The 15,250-nt window shown below is 41.0% G+C and overlaps 1 protein-coding gene across 1 annotated transcript in view; it reads right to left on the minus strand.

Annotated features, from left to right (window-relative positions):
• Nucleotides 1–15,250, minus strand: part of NALCN (sodium leak channel, non-selective) — a 440,927-nt gene that overhangs the window by 158,960 nt on the left and 266,717 nt on the right. Inside the window, exons 12-13 of the mRNA XM_045283767.1 lie at nucleotides 13,318–13,455; nucleotides 107–181 (exon numbers count right to left, since the gene is read on the minus strand). Coding sequence (XP_045139702.1) covers nucleotides 107–181; nucleotides 13,318–13,455 — 213 coding nt within the window. The remainder of the gene's footprint in view (nucleotides 1–106; nucleotides 182–13,317; nucleotides 13,456–15,250) is intronic.

The raw sequence follows: 15,250 nt of genomic DNA on the forward strand, positions 1-15,250 counted from the left end.
CTATGTTTATATCTTTGCAACTTAAACTGTCTTAATATTACCCAGAAGTATATGGTTTTGTCCTTTTAAAAAATTATTGGTTAAAAATTGCCAATACATTACTTACTTGTTTAAGCTTCTTTAGATCCTCATCAAGTTCTAAGTTGTCCAAAATAACAGCCACGAACAAGCTCAGGAGAATCTACAAAATGGTTAAATAACAATGAAAAAATCTTTATGCCATATACGTAAAAATGTTATATGCACAAAACAAGTAAATTGGGCCTCAAATATACTCTAGCTTGAATTCATAAAGGAAGTTAACATGCCATTGTGAATTATTTTCCTTGAATTTTTGCATGTGTCACAAATTTACTAAAGGAAATGTGTTAATTGAAATGGATAATATATAATATTCCACTTTATGAAGTCTATTTAATTAAGAAAATGAAGTATCTTTTATAATTCAACTCTCCATCTTCTAACAGATTATCCTAAGAAAATAACTTGAAATATTTATACAAACTTTAATATGTAAAGATACTCACATGGTTAATAATAATAAAACACTAAAAATGGTATAGATATCCAACATCCTGTAAATAGATAATACACACACGAATGCACATATGGGGGACTCAAAAGTATGTAGGAAATTTTCATAATCTTCTAATTCCATTTTTCCATGAACATTTTGAAGCCACTCCTATACATGTGTTCAACACTTAATGTCCACTCAGGCCACTTTACAATTGCATATATATGCATCTACACATGCATCCAACCAAAGGTAAATCCAATGGTATACAAGCTCATAGTCCCATACGCTATGACAGAGATCAGAAATCGCTATGGGAGGAGGATATACTGGAAATACTCTTCTGGCTACATGGACCTGTTTCTTACTAGCTTTCTGGGTCCTATGCCTGCCCTGGCCCGTTGGGGCTGGCTGTCCCATTGCACTTGCCTCAGGCAACTGGCCTTCTGACACTACTGGGGCAGTCAAAGGGTGATGATGCCCAGCCAATGCTGCTTCCCCACTCCATCCAGGTGCCCACTGAGAGACACTGGCCCTAAGATGAGGACCCTTTCATGATAGCAGCTCCTGGCTGCTCATGTGTGGGAGACAGAGCAGGGCAAGTGGCTGCAGAAAAGGGGCAGTGAAGAGTTTTAAACCCATGATGGGGAAGGGAAGAGAGGCAGACTTGGAAGAAGAAGGGCTGATGAAAAAGTGGCCAGCCGAATGACAAGTGGACACTAAGGTGGGTGGGCTCTGCTCTTGGAGACAGGCAGTGACCACATAAGTCTGAAGTGGTGGAGTCAAAATTTTCATACTGTCCCTCAGGGCATCAGTGTAGGCCCCATGTCAGCACAGTGGCATCTTCCTGTGCATCTCTCCAGTACACAGTGACCAGGTAGCTATGAGACTAGGCATACTGGTGTGTGTGTGTGTGTGTGTGTGTGTGTGTGTGTGTGTGTGTGTGAATAATATATATGCAGTCATTAAAAATTCTCAGATTGGGCCTCAAAAATGGCCCCTAGTGTTTCTAGAATTCATGCCCTGTGTAATACCTTTCCACATGGACACGGCTTACCCCTGTAACCAATTAAAACAACCAAACCAAACCAAATGCCATTGAGTTGATTCGGACGCAGTGTGATCTATTAAAGCAGACTAGAACTACTCCATCGAGAGTCTGAGACTGTAAATCTGCACAGGTGGAAAGAGCATCCTCTCTCTCCCTTGGCATGGCTCAAACGTTTGAAGGACCAGCCTTAATTAGCAGACCAGTGCTTAGTCCATTACAGGTCACCGGGGCTCCTTGGGTGACCAATATGTTATATCAGTGAAGAGAGGTTTAACATTTGTGGAAATTTTACCTTATCTTTTACATTCACTTTCCATGAATTTTTTGGAACCCCATTATATGGCAGGTAATTTAGTAGGTTAGAGGTCCTTGGGTTATGCAAACAGTTAAATTCTCAAGAATGAGCTGAAAGATTGGTGGTTCAAACCTGCCCAGAGACTCCTAGAAAAACAGGCCTTTCAAAAAGTCTCAGCCTTACAAGTCCCTTGTGCAGCCCTATTCTGCACCCTTGGGCCGTAGTGTCATCACGAGCTGAAGTCAACTGGGAGGCCCTCCTGAGAGCAACAACAATAGCCTGTGAGGGGAGAGAATTAGAGGTGTGGCTTTCACATCCCAATGCAATCTTCGGAGGGTCATGGCCTCAGCCAACATGCTGACTGCAATATCAGGAGACACGTGACTCCCCTGGTGTCTGTCCCAAAGAAGCTATGGGAACTGATAAATGCTTATTACTGTTGGTAAATATGTGAGCTCCGCATCCCACAGCATCCGGCTAGTAGATACACAAGCTGTGAAGGCCACCTTAGGCCACCTCGTCTGGCATCAGCACCCAGCTGCTTCCCTCCCCCCGCCCCCCTCCCCCCATCCCAGTGAACAGCTGCACCCCTGCCGGCCAGCTCACCAGTGTTCACAGTTTACACTGCATTTTAAAAAATCTTAGGGAGTCATGCTGGTGTCATGCCCTCTGACAGTCTCACCTTGTGAAATTTTCAGCCTCCGTTTAGTGACACGACTACACCTGGCTCCAAATTGTGAAACTACCTGCTGGCCATAGAGCAGCGGTTCTCAACCTGTGGGTCACGACCCCTTTGGGGGTCAAACAACACTTTCACAGGGGTCTCCTAATACATCTTGCATATTAGATATTTACATTACAGTTCGTACCAGTAGCAAAATTACAGTTATGAAGTAGCAACGAAAATAATTTGATGCTTGGGGGTCACCACAACATGAGGAACTGTATTAAAGGGTCGCGAATTAGGAAGGTTGAGAACCACTGCTCTAGAGATACAAAGGTTTCATTTTTTCCTTTGGATAAAGGCAGTTATCTAACTCAGATGGCCATTCCAATTACCAGGTGAATTTAGAATGAATTGTTTAACAAATGCTGCTGTCAAGGACATTTTTAAAGGGCTGGTTATTGCTTGTCATGAGAACATGCATGTAATGGGCTATATCTGCCTAGATAGAGGAACGGGTAAAATTGCAATCTCGTTAGCACAATGCCTGCGATGTGCACTGGAAGGTTTAAACGTTTGTTTCTTGCTTCTTCAATCACAAAACTGTTTTTTTTTTCTCTTCTACCTTTGTGGCGAGGGTTTCTGGGCTGGCAGAGGATTTGATTGTTAACTATTTCCCCCACACTCGACAGATGGCAGGTGACCCAAGGACAAGGATGTTATGTTACACAATTAAACTGGACAAAAGTTGATTGAACTCCATCAGTGTGTCAGACACTGACTGTGGGAAGCATACGTGCACATTGCTCTTCCTGCTATGACATTGACAGTTGAAGTAAGGAGACATAATTTACATCCTGATTCAAAAAAAGGCCGGAGTTCTCATTTAGCAAATGGACTCTTCCAGTCTTGACTGAGGGGACACCACTAGCCCATTCTGAATTGCAGTGTCCTCATTGGTAAAACAGTTCTAATACAATAATAATAACTTTAAAATAGAGGCCATTGCATTTGATTTTACTCCTCCCAATAAATCTCACATGTAGAATAGCTTATCTGAAAAAAATCTAGACATGAACGTGGGTATGCAAAACTAGAATAACTTTTTAAATATTTCTATAAATGAATTTAATTTAGCACATACATTCCCCATTTTATTAGTGGCCAGAAATTTAATCTTGCTATATCATTCAGTATAAACCCAAACCAAACTCACTACTATCAAGTTAATTCCAACTCCTAGAAAGCCTATAGGAGAGGGTAGAACTGCCCCTGTTGGATTTCGGAGACGTTCACTCTTCACAGGAGTGGAAGCCTCAGCTTTCTCCCAGGGAGCGGCTGGTGGTTTCCAACTGCTGACCTGGCGGATTGCACCCCAAGCCATCAGGGTTCCTCAAATGTGAGTTACTTTTGAATCAATAATCCTTTTCTTCTTAAAGTCAGGGGAATGCATGTTGCACAACATCTGATCCACCATGGCTTATGCATTCTGTTTTCCTCATCAGGGTACCGAGGCTGCTTGATTTGGGGGGGAGGGCTCCACGTGTTCTTTCTGCTGAACTGGATACCACCTGCGTTCTTGCTCCGCCACTCCTGGAAGATTGTTTGGAACCTCCTTAGAAGCATCTCCGAAGAAAGGTCTAGGCTCTACTTCTGAAAGGTCACAACCACGGAAACTATGGGACTCCATTCTGCTCTGCGCATCTGCGGTCACTGTGAGCTGTTATTGGTTCAACGGGAGCTGGCTTGGCATCGTTGGTTTTCAACGCTGACAAGCCCTGCTGAGCGCTCTGATCTTTAGCTGTGGATTGCTACCAACGTGGTGACCGACAAAAACGGCAATTAACTTTTCCACAGTTCTGCAGGCCGGAAGCCTAAATTCAAGGTGTTGCACGACAGTGCTCTTTCTGAGAGCTCGAGGGGAGAATTCTTCCTTGCTTTGGGATATATCGCTTCCATTTCTGCCTCCTCTGTCTTCGCGTGGCCTTCTCTCCCTTATTCTTTACTTATTTTTTGTCTTTTAGATAGACACTTGTCATTAGATTTAGGGTCCACCAAGAAATTTCAAGATGATGTCATCTCAAGATCCATAAGTATTTCTGCAAAGAGACTTTTCCTCCTAAGTCATGCTCCATGCCCAGGTTTCAGGGAATAATACGTTCATCTATCAATTTAGAGGGCACGATTCAGTCCACTGAATCCTCCATCTCAACTCTGACTTGGACTGTAGCTTCCATAGAAGATAAATTGCCCAAAGATTTACAGGACACGTTAGAAGTCCTTCCAGGCCTCATGGGAGAATTGTTCCTGAGTGACCTTCTTGCCCCTTTCTCTAGCCAGCCCTCTGGGGAAGCTACCCTATTGTTCCCAGACAGCTTTGTCTGGGAGGAGCTCTCAGACAGACTACTTTGGAGAGCCTCAAGTTACAGACAGGAGCAAGGCTCAGCTCTGTTCGTGGTCATTATCTAGCTCGGCTGCGTGCCTCTTTATCATTGTGCGAGCACAGGAGACAAGAGCAGAAGGTATAGTCTTTATCAAAGTCCTTGGAGGTCCATGATCTTTTTGCTCAAGTTACAGATAGGAACTGGGGCAAAGTCTTGCATCTGGAATACGCCCAAGTTTTCCCAGTATTCCTGCACCTTGCAGTGTGGAGTATTGAGATAGTTAAAGTTTGTTGTGCCAACCTGGCCGATAAACACATGATGGATTAATTGAAGGGCGGAGAGATAAATGGCTTGGTGAGCCTCATCTTTCTATTTCTCGGGTTTCTTGCTTTCTGATGGTCGGATCAGGGTGCAGCTGCCTTAGCTAGTTCCTTACTTCAGCTGGCAAGGCTCACTTCCTGCAAGACCTTGAGGAGAAGCCACATGGACCTACCCCAGTGCAGCCCTGGGTGCTGGAGCACCCATGTGGAGACCCCTGCCAGCACTGAGATGTTTACACATTCACTGATTCAGCTTTCCTCCTGCAGTCGGGGTCATAGTGTGTGTTTTGTGAGATGGAGGAGGACTTTGTGGGTTGGTGTCAGACAATGTTGGCCTTGTAGGAACGGGCAGCACTGGGTTGGTATGTTTTCTTGGTGCGCACTTAACCTTTATATAAAACTCCCTCTTATACATGAGTTTCTGTGGGTTTGTTTCTATAATGGACCCAGACTAGCACAAATATCATCAGAGCATTGCTAAACTCCCTTTCTCCTCAAGCTCTTCAGCCTCCTTCATGCCCCAACCCAGGACAGAATCTCAGTTCTTTGTAGAAAGCAGTCGAGTTGAGATACGTTGTAGTCAGAGTAGGTACACGTGACCAGAGTTGGTTTGTCAGAGAAGATGCTGGGAGGCCGGGAAAGTAGGCCAGGAGGTTGGCAGGTCCCCAAGTGTCACAGAGGGAGAACAAGAGACCTGATGGGCAGGTAATAGTAGTCACAAAGTAATGACATTGGTTGCCTTTCAGTAGTTCATTTAGATGCACACAATGTGGTCACCTGATATTGGCTCACTGAAATAGTAACTAGAGATAGTATTAAGCACAGTTTGATAAAAGCTATTAGATAAACAATATTTTATATTTAAAAATCAATACAGTTTATATGTTTTCTAAGAAGAAAGAGAAAAAAATCATTGTCAGAGTAGGAAGAGGTGAATGTGGGAGACTGCTGACCTTTCATCATTTCCAAAATGGGTGAGAATCTGCTTTACATGATAGATGAGAACAGACAAAATCCCTAAAAAGAAAGCTTTTGGTTTGGCTAGGAAAGATACTGACAGAGCTTTGCAACAGTAAATACCAGATGTACAGAATTGAAAACAAATTATTGGCAAGGGTTTCTGATCACAAGGGCAAGCCGAAATTTTTCTTCAAATTATTATGAAAAGTGTGTTCATTGTGGTGATTCAATGACAGGAATCAAAATATGTATAAATAGTTGAGTAAAAAAATCAATTTGCTCTGTAAATGTTCACTAAATAACAAAGAAAAAAATTTAAATGTATCTAGAACTGAATTTCTTCCTGAAATTCTTTAGATGTGCATTTCCATCTTGATGCTGGGTCTCCTCACAGTGCTTCCCACTTGTCCGGAGGTCCTGGAGTCTAGGGCACTGTGGTAAGGTGATGACTTGGCACACAGGGTGAGGGATGACTAAAGTTTGATGAGCGGCTTTGGCTGTGACTTTGGGATGAAAATAGAATATTTGAAAGAGGCGGGTTTTGTCTACAGCTGATTGTGAAGAGGTGAAAATTACTTTGTAGTTCTTTTCTCAGACTCTAATAAGGTGACAGTAACTACTAGGGTAAGAAATAGAAGTGAAAGGAGGAAGGCATCTTGTGTTTCATTATATTTTTCTGCGTTGCCAAAGAGACACTATTTTCTTGTGAACCTAGTGCCATGCCGGATTGGACTGAGAGAGTGGGCAGTCTTGGGTGTCAGCAGTTTTTCAATAAATGGTATGGAAAATCGTGATGGGGGCTGACAAATTCTGATTCTCAAGAACAATTCATCAGGGCTCTGGGTGTTATCGTTTATTTGTGCTTTTGTTTAGAAGAAGAGTTGAAGTAATGCTCATCAACAATCTGAACACATACTATTGACCTAGAGATCTTATTTTTATTCAACGTTTATCTACTGTAAGTTCCGTATGTTCAGATTTTAAGTGTGACTCGTAGGTTTGTATTATAAACTTATTAATATAATAAAGAAAATTTACAGGGGTCACATTGATTTCAAAGAGCTTTATCACTTAGATGAAACACATTCATCTTTGCAATTTGCTAGTTCTAAAATTATGCAATCCACATGCAGTACCCTGTTTAGTTTTAAATCTTTAGAATTGTGTGATATTTCAATTTGTACTGCACTGCCCAGTCCTTTCCCGTCCTCATCGTAACGATTCAAACATAGTTATGTTTGAGACCATTGTTGCAGCCACTGTGGCAATCCATCTCATCAAGGATCATCTTCTTTTTCAGTAACTGTGGACTTGATGAAGCATGATGTCCTTTTCCAGAAACTGGCTCTCCTGAGAACATGCCCCACGTATGTGAGGCTTGCCATCCTTGCTCGTTCTTCTGGAAGTCTATTGCACTTTCCATATTCTCCAGCAGCTTCTTAATTCAAATGCAGTGATTCCTCCTCAGGAAGATTGTGTCAGGCACACCTTAGCCCTCAAAGGAACGTGCTCACTCTTCAACACTTTAAAGATGTCTTAGGTAATACATTCAATTAGTGCAATACGTCATGGAATTTCTTGACTGCTGCTTCCATGAGCATGAATCGTGGATCCAAGCAAGATGAAATCCTTGGCAATGTCTATATTTTCTCTGTTTATCATGATATTACTTGCTGGTCTATTTGGGAGGATTTTCATTTCTCTACACTGAGTTACAATTCACACTGACATCTGTAACCCTTTATCTTCATAAGCAAGTGCTTTGAGTCCTCCTTTCTTTCAGCAAGGAACATTTTGCCATTTGCCACTACATATCAAAGCTTATTAATTAGCCTTTCTCTTAACCTAATGCTTCATTCTTCTCCATGTAGTCCACTTTATCAGATTATGTGCTCAGTATACAGATACTATAAATGTTGTTAAAGGATATAACCCTGATGCACACCTTTCCTCATTTTAAACCATGTTCTATTTGTATAACTGCCTCTTGGTCTATGAACATGTTTCACATGCACACAATTAAGTGTTCTGGAATTCTCAGCATTCTCAATGCCACCCATCATTTTCTATGATCCACACAGTCGAATGCCTTTGTATAGTCAATAAAACACAAGTAATCATCTTTCTGGCATTCTCGGCTTGCACCCAGGATCTGGTGTCAGCAGTGACATCTCTCATTGCAGCACCTCTTCTGAATCCGCCTCTAATTTCTGACAGCTCCTGGTAGATGTACTGGGCAACCGTTGTCGAATGATCTTCAGCAAAATTTTACTTGTGTATGGTATTGCTCAGTGAGTGCTACTTACTGTTGGGTCACCTTTCTTTGGAATGGGTACAAATGTGGATCTCTTCTAGTGAGTTGGCCAGGTAGCTGTTTTCCATATTTGTTGCCATAGGCATGTGAGTGTTCTCAGTGCTTCATCAGCTTGTTGAAACATTTCAATGGCTATTCTGTCAATTCCTGGAGTCATTCATGACTTTCATGCATTCCTTCAGTAGTATCAGGTCTTGAATTTATGTCCCATCTTGAAATAGTTGAATTCCAATCAGTTATGTATGCATTTCCTTATTGTGCCCCATATTGATACAGTATTATTAAAAAAGTGAAATGTAACTATTAAACTATTGCAAGTATCTAATTCTTTATTTTCTACTGATTGTAAGGAACATTTCCAAGTTTGGGGTTTCTTTAGTATTGAAAATGCGTTCAACGGGAATAGTGTCGCATATCTCTTGGGAGCCTCAGACGCCCCGCTGTTAGATTTTTATGCATGACTTGACAACATGCGAGTGAGCTTTTGGTCCCCCCATTTAGCAGATTTCAAAAGCATCACTTTCCATGTTCAGTGTGGCTCCTTTAGTGGGTCTCAGCAGATGTTCAGTACTGTTCCATTCCATCACAGCTCGGTTTTTCTCCCTCCACCGTGTCCTTCTCTTGCCCTTCATACTCTATTGAAGAGACAGGTTTGCCTAGAGCCACGAACCATTCACCAGTGGAATTCTCAACTGCTCAAGGGAGACCTGGGTGCAATGCCCAGTCAGGCAACTCAAGCACAGTTATCACCTGTCAGTGGAGGCTTGTGTGTGGCTCTGATGTTGCACTAGTTTCAAGAGTAACACTCATCAGTGAGAAAGGCCCCAAATCTACTTCTGAAAATCTGCCAGTGGAAACCCTCCAATCAGTGTGCAGTCATAGGAGGGTGCAGGACCAGGCCGTATTTCCTTCAGTTGTGTCAGGGTTCATTGCTCCACAGCAGCTAACAACAAGCATTAACTAAGTACTACCTACATTTAACCATGAACAGTTAAGTTTGTTTTCCTTCCATTACTCATAATCAAGGTCAGCAAATTCAATAAACACTGATGCAATGGTATTGTTAAGTATCACTATTTTTTCCAATTTTTGTTACACAAACCAGCAACCCAATGGTTCTCACTCTTGAGCTCACATGCCTCAGGCTTCCGGAACTTAAGGTTCCTAATGTTGAGCGGGTGTCGTTCTCACTGTAGGGTGGATTTTCTCGGTTTTGAGAATGCCTCTCTGTTTCTTTTGCATATGCTCTAGCTGTGCCGATAGCTGTGCCGATAGCCGTGCCTTTGCCCTAGGGATCATTCCCTTTTCATTCATTTTTCCATAGTATGTTTTACTATTTTCTCGTCCTTTTCTACAGTTTACAGGTGAGCCTTCAGCTGAAATGTCACCCCTAATGTGTTTTTTTTCCCTTTTCTTTCTCTACTGTGAGTGTTATTAATCATTTGATTTTTTAAAGTTATTTTGAAGCACACAATAAGAAGCACATTAGGAATCATACTGTTGTTATTACTCATCGTTTTCCATTTTGGTGTTCTCTTTGTACTGTTTATAATCACACTATTCTAAGCGGTCTTGCAGCGTGTAGTTTGAAACAATTTCAGTTTTCATATAGGTCAACCAAGAGTCAAATGTAATCAGAGCAGTGCAAAATGGGCTCTGCTGAACACAAACGCACTCTTAAGTAAATTCTGTAAAATCACGTTATTTAATTTACACTTTGGAATGCCCATTTCTTGCCAGCAAAATATGACTATTCTCAGAAAACTGCCACTACAGAGGCAGAATCAAGATTGCTGTGTTAATGTAAGCACTTCAAAGGACCATCCACAATGAACACTTAATTACATTTTCTCTCTTCAGTATTCACATCACAGGGCTTTCCTTCGGAACAAAAGCAAAGGAAAAAACCTCTGAGAGAGAGAAGGCAAAAAAAAAAAAATCTTTCAAGGAGTTAAGTCATCCGTCCACCTCATCCCCCAATCATGGGTAAAACAGAGGGAGGGAGGACGCATTTCATAAGCAGTCGGCAAACTATAGTCAGGTCAGAAAGCCTGGCGATATGCCTAGTTGAAGAGAGAGACATCCTAAAGGGGCAAAAATAATGAATATGAATATGCATCTACTACACACAAGCTTTAAATGAAAAAAAATTTTTGGTGGGCTGCTCTCCTGGGGGTGATGAAATAGCCCACTGTTTTGTCTTCCTGAACAAGTTGCAGCAAAACATGTTGGCTACTTAGCACATGCCTGTCCCTTAGAAGACTAAATCAGGGACTCCCCAGGTTGTGTGGCCTCACTGGCCATGTACACAAGGCAAAAAAGCAAAGCCTGGATATTTATAAAGATTAAAAAAAAATTGAGGGTGGTGGTGTTATGCTTTGTAGTGTCAACAAAAGCAAATTATTTTGCCACAATGCGCATTACAAGGTAAATTAATGAGAGGATTATGGGTAGAATTGTTCATCGTTGGAATGTTTGGCTTTGAAGGAACCATATCTATCTCCTGCACGCATATGTGAGGGGACTTTGAAAAGCACATTTGCTCCGGTAACTTTTCACTGACTCTTGGGCAGAAAGGAGACTTTATGAAAACATGGTCTTCGTCGTCTTCGGCTCAAACATGCTGAAGACTATAAGCTGAATGCATGCATGGACATGGCAACCTTGAAGATTAGGGGTCACAGGCATCCTTAGTCTGCATTCAGATAGAACACAGCGTAGAGATCTGGGAGGCTTTGCTGCTTCTTCCAGTGTCACATATCTAATGGTCAGAAGCGTTAGACCCAGAGTCTAGAGTTTAGGGCTCCAAGTTCATACTTTGGTACTATATCAAGGAGCCCTTCCTGATTGTTCAAGTTTCAATTGATTTACAGATTAAGAAAAAAAAGTTAACAGAACAAGAGATTTCCATTTGTAGTTGAAACTTAGAACACTTTTTGAAAATTACAATAAAAAAAAAAAAAGATGTGTATTTTGGCCAGGTCATTTAAATCAGTAAGCCACTCGGGGTCCTCTCAATAAAATCTGCCCTGTTGTTGGTCCACAATCAATAGCGCTTTGGTGAAATAGTCTTTTAATGATTCATAGTCAATTCATTAGTGAAATAAGTGGAGAAATGGATGATAGTTGGATGAATGAATACATGATATCAACTTAAAGGTTCTGAAAGATAGGCTATAAAGAGCCCAGGGCAAGTAGTCTATATATAGGAGCAAGCACAAGCATCCCTAAATCTCTTACAAAATGTCAAGCCTCATTCCCACTACCCAAATCTTTCCTTTTGTGAGTATTTTTATAGTAAACTGCTCTGTTTTTATGTCATTCAATTGCTAGAAGCTAGAGATTTATACTACAAAACAATATAGCCCCCTAATCTTTTTGACAGATGTTTAGAAACCTTTTCCCACAGCAAAGGCAACTTAAAAAGTCTAAGTTTCTTAAGCAATCTTGGCTCATAAGTATTTAGATCTGGAAAGGACCTTAGAGATCATAAGGAATTTGTTTTGCCCCGCTGATTCTTGGGAAGAGGTTTGACTCACTGAAGAGATTTCCAGTAATAATTTTAAGCTTTATTATCTAGGGAAGCAGCAACAAGTAGACGAAAGACTATGGGGTCTGAGATCAGATAGACCTTAGACCACTCTGGATCTCACATTTAAAATCTTCTTGGGCAAATTACTTAACGCGGCTGACTATCCATTTCTTCATCTGTAAAATGGAGTTATTACTTAGTTTGGCGGTTCTAAAATATGCAGTTTATCTTGCCACTTGGTAAGCAATAGCAGTTGTTATTATTTCATGTATACTTGATAAAGGGTAGCAAGTTGGCCCTGAACTTGGTCCTTTAACTTACTATTTGCTCCTTACGTACATGACTGGATTAACTGAATGGAGACACCCCTTTGGCAGCACAAAGGCACGAGAAACACATCCCTGAGGCTGCATTTCATAATTCTATCCCTTCCCCATTCTAAGAGAAATCTATGGAAGGAAGTCGGTTTGGATTACAGAAGTCATTTCCCCCCTGGACTTTATACTCCATCTCACCATGCTATGATGGCGCTCGCAGCAATGTGTCCTCATTATTATTTCCCCCCTTACTCTCATGTGTTTCTTGCCGTGGCATCCAGCATCCGAGCACTGTGCTGATGTCTAATTAACTGACTGCACCCCGAGGTCTCCGCATCTGTCTTCACTTTAATTACAGCCGCGAAGAGGATGGTGTGAAATGGAAGAGAGTGTCTCTACGTGATAAAAAAAATAATAATAAGGACGTTCCGCTTTGATCCTTAGATCACGTGGGGTGTGAATACATAGGGCTAACTACACCGGTCTGTGAATGTGGGGTTTCCGCTTTGGTTTTTCTCATGCAACATCTGGTAGCTGATGAAAGACACCCTTTGACCTGATGAATCTATCATCCAGTTCCTCATGTAGTTCTTCAGTTCAGAACAAAATGCAAGCAGTACCACAAAGCCTTTCATCTCAGCATTTGTCTTCTGGCCATCTGAATAAAAAAACTGAACCAAGTTCACTGCCAGCCAGGGGAATCCAACTCATAGCAACCCTACAGGACAGAGTAGACCTGTCCCCGTGGGTTTCCAAGACTGCAATGGTTGAGGGGAGTAGAAAGTCACCTTTTTCTCTTGGGAAGCAGCTGGTGGGTTAGAACAGTTGACTTGGTGGCTCACAGCCCAATGTGTAACCATCTACACCACCAGGACTCCTCTAACTGACAATCGTCCGCACAAACATTAGTGCTGGTGCCATTGATTGTTCCAAGACAAAATCAAGAGTCAATACGAAACTCACCAGAGTGGCAAAGAGATGGTAGAGAATGAAGTAGACGGCAACAACAGGAGCCCACATATGTCCCACCGCATGGAGGGTTTGGTCCATCACGTCGACCCATCCTTCCTGGGTCAGGATCTGGAACATGGACATAAACGCCTACAGAAGACGACAATGGGAGTGCTAAGTAACAGCTTTAGGTTTTTGTGCAGCTTAAGATGAATAGATGGCATTTTTAGCTAACGGTATAATTGTAGTGGGAACCAGGGTAGTAAAGACTTTGATTTTCCTGATACTATTAACTGATAGACCCAGGAAAGAATGAGGTCTTAATTCAATAGAGGAGAAAGGACAGGGAACAAAGATCTTTTGTTCTTTGACTTGCTGTCCACTCAGTGTGCAAAAAACAGGGATCCTATATGAAAATTAGTCTTGTTGGTGTTAAATACTGTTGAGTAAATTAAAAAATAATTCAGCATCTTTATATCTTTGTCATTAAAAAATTAATCCAGCTACTTAACATCTCTAATGGATTACTGTACATTCATTCCTCTAAGAGCAACTTGTTTTTATAGTGAATTACATTTTACTGTCTAAAGGTTCACAAGAAAACATTAACCTTAATTTTATTTTCATAGTACTCATTCATCTAATTGTTCCAGTTACATTTAAAATGGTGACTCACTCAAAAGGAAATACTGCCAACTGATATTGACATACCAAACAAGTTAACAAGCACAAACACATTTTTCACAATTCTGTTTTATTTATTTTTATTTTCAAAGCATAAGATCATGACCATGTTGTAATCCCAGAACATAAAACTAGAGCATTCCAACAAAAGCCATCGAAGCTAAAAGGCTCACACTTTTCCTGCAAAAATCTATGGCTAGTCTAAGTATTCACTTTCTCCCCTTCACATATGAGATATATATGTCTCTCTGACTCAGGTACCAATGCACATTTAAAAAAACAGGCAACTCACTACCTTAGAATTGACTCTAAGTGACTCTATGTCATGTTTCTGTAAGTCTTTATGTGAGTGAACCCGAGCCAAACCAACTGCAATTGGTTTCTAACTCGTTTCTCCTGTGGAGTGCTTGGTGGGTTTGAACTGGTGACCTTGTGACCAGCAGCCCAATATCTAACCAGTAGCAGCAGGGCTCCTTTCCAATACACATTAGAGGTAAAAAAAAAAAAAATTGTTAATGATGATTATGATGATAACTGGCAAAGACTGACAACTAGAATCTAGCAAATGTTTTAGAAATGCCTTTGTAGGCTGCAGTACAATGAAAATGTAAATTGAATTATCAGGTGCTGAGATTCTAAGTAAAAATCCAAGATGGACTTAGTTCAAGATAAAAATCCCGTTACACTGATAGGAGCTCAAAGCCAAAAAGGACCCAAATAATGATGTAATTGGATTAATTTTTTGAAAATAAGAAAAAATGAGCCTCAAAGATGATTAAGTGAATATTTCAATGTCACTCTATTAATCTGTGGCACTAATGAAAGTAGCACATATCACTAAAAGAGACATCACAACTCCAAAGTAAAAACCTCCTCAAGTATTGCACCCCATGTTCAGCGCAGTTTCAGATCTACCCATTATCAGGCCAAATCATATAGTGAGCTGACTTGGCGTCTACTTTCTCCACCAGGGATCATTAGAATAAAAAATTCAGAAACAGCACATTCAACCTTCAGCTCATAATGGGCCCATTTGAACAAAGGGCAGTTATTAAATGAACCTTGCACTAAAGTAGGAGCCATTTACTCTATTTTTATAGACATAAAAAGTATCTACAGTTTAAAAGTTAAAATTTATACACTTACACATGGAAGAAGCACAACAACCTGTCTGACCATGAGGTGTAGAAGTGATCAGTTACAGACATCAAAGAACTGAAAATCATATCAGTGGGTGCCCGCTTTACTGACACAACCACTG

This window comes from Echinops telfairi, unplaced genomic scaffold (assembly GCF_000313985.2).
Source record: "Echinops telfairi isolate 266 unplaced genomic scaffold, ASM31398v2 ScPeMD7_7467;HRSCAF=8505_0, whole genome shotgun sequence".
Classification (NCBI taxonomy): domain Eukaryota; kingdom Metazoa; phylum Chordata; class Mammalia; order Afrosoricida; family Tenrecidae; genus Echinops; species Echinops telfairi.